This window comes from Pelophylax lessonae (genome assembly GCF_965119305.1).
Source record: "Pelophylax lessonae genome assembly, chromosome: 4".
NCBI lineage: Eukaryota > Metazoa > Chordata > Amphibia > Anura > Ranidae > Pelophylax > Pelophylax lessonae.
In genome coordinates this window covers 536943208-536949207 of record NC_138771.1, presented here as the reverse complement: position 1 = coordinate 536949207, position 6000 = coordinate 536943208, and the positions used below count along the sequence as shown (strand labels likewise).

Here is a 6000-nt window from a genome sequence, read left to right as displayed (position 1 = left end):
ATTTTGGGAGGAAACCCACAAACATAGGAAATGCAGAATGCCCAGTCCCTGTTGATCAAGAGTGATGACCAGTTATTAATCCCTCTTTACGCGTAAACGGCATACATAAAAGTACAGGGTGTTTAAAATAGTAAGGTTAGTAAACACTTACAGCAACTCCAGCATGGTAACTGGTTCCGCAGGCAATGAGGATTAGTCTTCGACATCTTTGAATTTCTTTGAGGTGATCTTTCAGACCGCCCAAAATTACTGTTAAAGAAGTATAAAAATGAAATAAGACAGGGCAATACTTCACTGCTTATAAACAGAAAACCTGGTAATGTGCTCAACTTTGTCCCATAGCATTCAGTGGGGGGATTGGAGCTGTACTGTACAGAGACAGGCCAGGCATTCTTAAATCAGGTCCCATGTATACCTGCACTAGAGGTTGAATTACACAGAGGCAGTGATGTAAAAGACAGCCCAGCATATTATCTGACACTCTTCTAGGTAGAATGGGTCCATCTGGGACAATCATATAAATAAGACAATAGCATCAAACAAAGAAGCTGCAGCATGACACTGATACTTAAGTGTTTGCGGGTACAGGGTAATATAACTGATCAGCTCGGAGCACAATGGAGAGATCAGCAGCTGCCAGGAATGCTCACCAATTACCCCTTTTTAATGGCTTTGTGAACAAAGTCTATTTATATGACTATTTTCCTTTAAGAAAACTTTAAATAATTTCAGGGACACCCGTGCCAGTAAAATCACAGCTAATCATTCTTCATGTTGGCTAAAGCCAACTATAGATGGTTCGAATCTTGGCTGGTTCAGCAAGGACCGACCGAGATTTTAACCATCTATGGGCAGGCTGATTGTTCCATCGATCAAAATGGAGTACAACCAGTATGTTGGATTTTTAAATGGGATTATAGCTGCTAGCAAATATTTACGGTGTTCTAAAGAACACTTTAGCTCCATGGGAGGAATTCCCCCATCAACACTGACCGTTTTGATGGGGGGGGGGGGGGGGGAAATCAAGCAATTGTCCTTCCTGCAACTCATGGTTGCAGAGAAAAGAAAAATAAATAAAATCACATCATCTATGGCCTGCATTAGACATGCACAGTCCACCGCATTTTTCATGTTGTCATGCCTCCAGAACTGGTCTATAAAGTTACTTTTGCACTTGAAGAAATACTGCTCTTTAATAATTGCCAACTCAAAAACAAAATATAAAATATATTCAAGAATAAAAGCAGCATGCACTTAGGGAGAAATTCAACTGCGTAAATTTGTCAGAAATAAAAATCATGGGGTGTATCCCTCAATCCTAAACTCAGAAACAGCTACCAACTGTGTCAATATGACTAAGGCCCCTTTCACACGGCTCCGTTCCATCGATGAAGCTGTTCTGCTCAGCAGGGAATCAATCCGCCGATCCCCGCTGAGCAGGGGGGATGACCGATCCATCTCCGATCTGTCCACGGAGACGGAGGTGTCAGATCCCTACTGTTCTCTTTGGGGGAATTGGATGAGAACGGACTGTCTGTCCGTTCTCACCTGATCCGATCCGCCAGACGGATGGAAAATAGGGTTTCCATCCATCCGGATTTGATGGACAGGATCAGCTCGGATGTCAGCGGACATGTCTCCGCTGACATCCGCTGCCCCATAAAGATGACAGGCGATCTGAACGGTCCACATGTGTGAAAGGGCCCTAATCGGTTCTGCATCGTTGGTGAACAGGCACTTGGGGTAGGTATAACACACAGCTTTCCCAAAAGCAGCAAGGATCCAATGTTCTTACCTGTTCGGTCATCAAAATTGATCCGCCCTCTCATTGTGTTGACTACGGACTCTGGCTGCTCAAAGATTTCTTTCTGCATGAAGGAGCTGAAGTTGCCTACAAGTCAAAAAAAAAAGCAAAAAGAGAAAGTGTAAAATGTTTATCTCATTGAATAATGAGCAGTACCACCAATACTGTGATATCTTCCAAACAAGCATTTCAACGTGTATTCAGCCTTCATTGCATACCGGTCTAGTGTTGGTCCCTATACCTGCTAGTATCATGTTGGTGTAGGTTGTAATGATGGTCTTCCAGATTTATTTCAGTTTAATTCACACATGACATTGGGATTGATCTACTAAAAACAAATAGTGCAATTGCACTTGCACAGTGCACAGTCTCATTTTCCCCAGAGCTTAGAGAAAATGTGGTGGACTTCTGCTGAATTACATCATCCAATCATGTGCAAGCAGCTGAGTGGGCATTCCTTACAAAGTTAAGCTTTACCACATTTACGAAGCTCTATAGTGTGCTTGGATCTTAGGGTTAAGTAGTTTGGGTAATGCTGACAAGTTCTCTTGTGAATCATGAAAGGAGTTAATTTAATGACAGGTTCACTTTAAAGTGCACCCGTCATTAGAGAAGCTGTCATTTCTTACCTAATTTTGCAGGTTACCTGGCTGTGTAATTTCAAAACTCCTGCCCTAGTCAACACTCACCCTTCATGATCTGTTGCAGCTCCATCTGTAAGGTCTGAATGGCACGGGCTGGGTGGTCTCCAGCACTTCTCTTAATGCGATGGATGGAGAGACGACCATCCACAACAGCAGCCACGTCATCATCTTCCAGGTAAATGACTCGGTTAGTGTGTTCGATAACAGCACTATAAAATAAAAAGGATACAAGAAATTTTGAAGCAGCTTCAAAACAAGATTTGTTGTGCCAAATTTTTTTATTATTACGGTTAGGATTTACACTTTGGAAACACTTTAATTTCTAGCTTACATACTAAACCATTCTGTACATTATCCACTCAAAAATGGTTTGTTAGTTGTATTTCTACATAATACTGCACTGCCCAGTATGTGAGAAACAACAATAGCCAGAACAGTACTGCATGTCCTCTGAAGACGTCACTACGCTCTGACGAAACGCGCGTCAGGTGGAACGCACGCCGTCAGCCTGGAACGCAAGCCGCTCTCCACGCTACAGACATTCACTAGCGGGGTCTGTACAGCGTTTTATGATAGTTTGTCTGCATTTATTACTTAATAAACCTTTTTAATGGTACTGCACGATCCGGAGCCTGTCCTTTTTGTTCCCTAAAACCATTTTGGAGGACCGTGAGGAACCCCTTTTCCTTATCTGGAGGATTTTGGCCGAGAGGGATAGGAGCCCAGCAGTCACCATCATTCTGACCTGGAGGGTCAGCAAAGCGTTTTTGGTCTCTTTGCCATAAGGTAGTCGAGACCCACCATATCTGGTGAGTTTACATCTTACCCCTCACCATCTGCATAATTGGATTTCCCGATCCATTGGAGGATCCAGCACCAAGCACCTGCACTTTATTTCATTTTTTGCACCATTTTGAAATACTCATCACTGAGTCACTTACGAACTAATTTTGTATTTCACTCAGCACTTTATCTTCACTGTGATTTATTGGACTTTTAGCACTTTAGCCCTATTTGTGATTTATCGGACTTGATTGTGGCACATTAATTTTATTATTTATTTATATGGTGTGTATGTTTTAAGGGCAGAGTCTTTTAGAAAAAGTTTTTAGAGATTACAGGTTATTTATATATTTTAAATATATTCCCATCATCTCCTGCATACATCAGCAAGCGCTATATCATCTCATTTAGTGTGAGATTTTTTACACAATCACTTTGCACTTTATAGCAGCTGCTCACCTGTTAGAATCAATTATATATATATATATATATAATATTTTTATAGTCCCACTACTTATATTTTAATCAATTCATATAGTCCCACTACATATTATTTATTAGGCACTCCTAGGCGCGAGGCATATATTCGTTCGAATATATACATTTAAAGCCTATAGTACATACTAGAGACAGGCCAGAACACATCGGCTGAAGATCTGCATAAGAGAAAAAGGTGACTCGAAAAGCGCATCAAAAACATAACATGGGTGCGTTAATGATGCGTTATCAATGCATTTCAATGGGGAGGTGCGTTTGGGTGCTTTTTTAACTGTCCAAAAATGCAGCAAGCAAGATTAACACCACAACAGAAGCACAGCAGACCATTTTTATTTTAATTTAATTTTGACCATTTATTTTGATTTTAAAATTTTCATTTTATTTTTAATTTATTTATTTTCATCTTTATTTTTTTTTCATTTTTATTTGTACAATTCTATTTTTCCATCTTTTAATAGTATTTTTCATAATAAACTTTTATTCATATATATTTCTGTATGATTTGATATACGGCTGGTTATTTTCAGTTGACATCAATTGTCTTTAGCGATTTATATTGTATTTTGTTTAGAAGGTTTTTTATTTATACGTAAATTCAACTGAAAGTGACATCGTTAAGACTATTTTCAGCAAGTGGATATATTGATATATATCTATTAATGGCTTTTTGTGCTTGCTTCCAATATGGCCACCATGTCTTTTTGATTGGTTACCGAGGAAGAGGCGGCTCTTCTGGGGATATAAATAGAGGCTTGCACTGACCGGAAATTAGGTCCTTGATGACGCCCTGACGTAATTGCTGGTATCGAAACGCATTTACGTAATTTCCGGTATCAAGTTTTAATGATGTCACTTCCGGTTGCCGTGGAACGCATGGTGGTTACAGCGTTCGCAGAAGCTATTGCTGTTTTACAGCTACCATTTTGCAAGTATGTTTTTATTGCGCCAATAAACTGCAATCCTATGGTACTTCACTATTGGTACTTCACTATTGGCTCCTTCTCTTTGTTTCGCATTTGGGGATTACTGGAACATCTTAGAGGATACTGGGGAGTTCTTGATCTGTTCATTGTGACCCATCAGTCCTATTTAAATCAAGCCTGTTTGACTCCCAGACTGAAAAGCTGGGGGTCCATTGTTTTTGGTAAGGAGGAACACAAAAGGGGGTGCATGTCACATCACGAAATTAATTAATGTGGAGTACTTCAGCATTTTTAAGAAAATTGGAGCATAACAGCACTTTAAATAGATTATATTACTTTATTTGGACTGTTATTTATGTGTTTATATGATGCTAGTGCTGTTTTATATGATGCTAGTGCAGTTTTATTTCTTGTTTTCTTTCAGTGGTCAAGTATGTCTCCTGATCTGAACCCAATCAAACACCTATGGGGAATTCTGAAAAGACAAGTTGAGCATCACTCTCCATTAAGCATTCAGGCTCTAAAAGAGGTTGTTCTTGAAGAATGGGAAAAAATAGCTGTTGCAATATGTCGCCAACTTGTTCATTCCATGCCTAGGAGACTTGGTGCTGTCCTTCCAAATCATGGGAGGTCATACAAAATACTAGATGTAATCGTTTTTGTTGTGGGGTGTATTTATTTTTGCATTAACTAATTTGAGTAAAAACTGAAGATTTTGAAATCCAAGTTATAATATTAACCTTACTTTCATGTAATGAGCTTAACAAATGTTCTATAATTCTCAGTTTTGTCAACATTTTGGAAATTCTTCTTGTGTCCATTGAGATATTGACTAAAATTGTACTTTTCAAAAGGGGTGTACTTATTTATGCTGAGCACTGTATCTCTATCTGCAAGCTAACATTTACACACGACAGTACATTAGACAGCAGTTAAACGTAAACTGGGAGCAAGCCAGTTCCATAATGTTTATCTATAGAAACTTAAGGCAGATGCTGTCCTCACCTGGCATCTGATGCAAAGTAATATTCCACAGCCTTCTCTTCTACAGGGAACAGACAAGTGGTGCTGTCCCTTCTGGGCAGGGTGCAGCTGCCTTTCTTCTCTAGACCTGCAGAAATGAACAAGACGAGGGTTATTATTGTGTGGAGGAGTACCAGGGCAGAGTGGGAGAAAAGGAGTCCGTAGAACGATAAATCTCAGCTCAGCCAAAGGAAATGCAGCCTGAGGAAGAATAAAGCACAGTTTGGCCCTGAGAAGATTCAAGCAATCATACAGTTATGTTGTGGTACCCTTAAGTCACAAAGGTCCAACTTTGGCATCTTGTTGTCCCCAGGGAAAGAGACCA

General features: G+C 39.8%; 1 protein-coding gene across 2 annotated transcripts in view; it reads right to left on the bottom strand.

Annotated features, from left to right (window-relative positions):
- Positions 1-6000, bottom strand: part of LOC309553549 (glutamine--fructose-6-phosphate aminotransferase [isomerizing] 1) — a 55934-nt gene that overhangs the window by 8085 nt on the left and 41849 nt on the right. For both annotated transcript variants that reach the window (XM_082254808.1, XM_082254809.1), the window contains 4 exons: positions 5658-5763; positions 2494-2657; positions 1796-1891; positions 152-249 (listed from right to left, as the gene is read on the bottom strand). In XM_082254808.1, coding sequence (XP_082110934.1) covers positions 152-249; positions 1796-1891; positions 2494-2657; positions 5658-5763 — 464 coding nt within the window. The remainder of the gene's footprint in view (positions 1-151; positions 250-1795; positions 1892-2493; positions 2658-5657; positions 5764-6000) is intronic.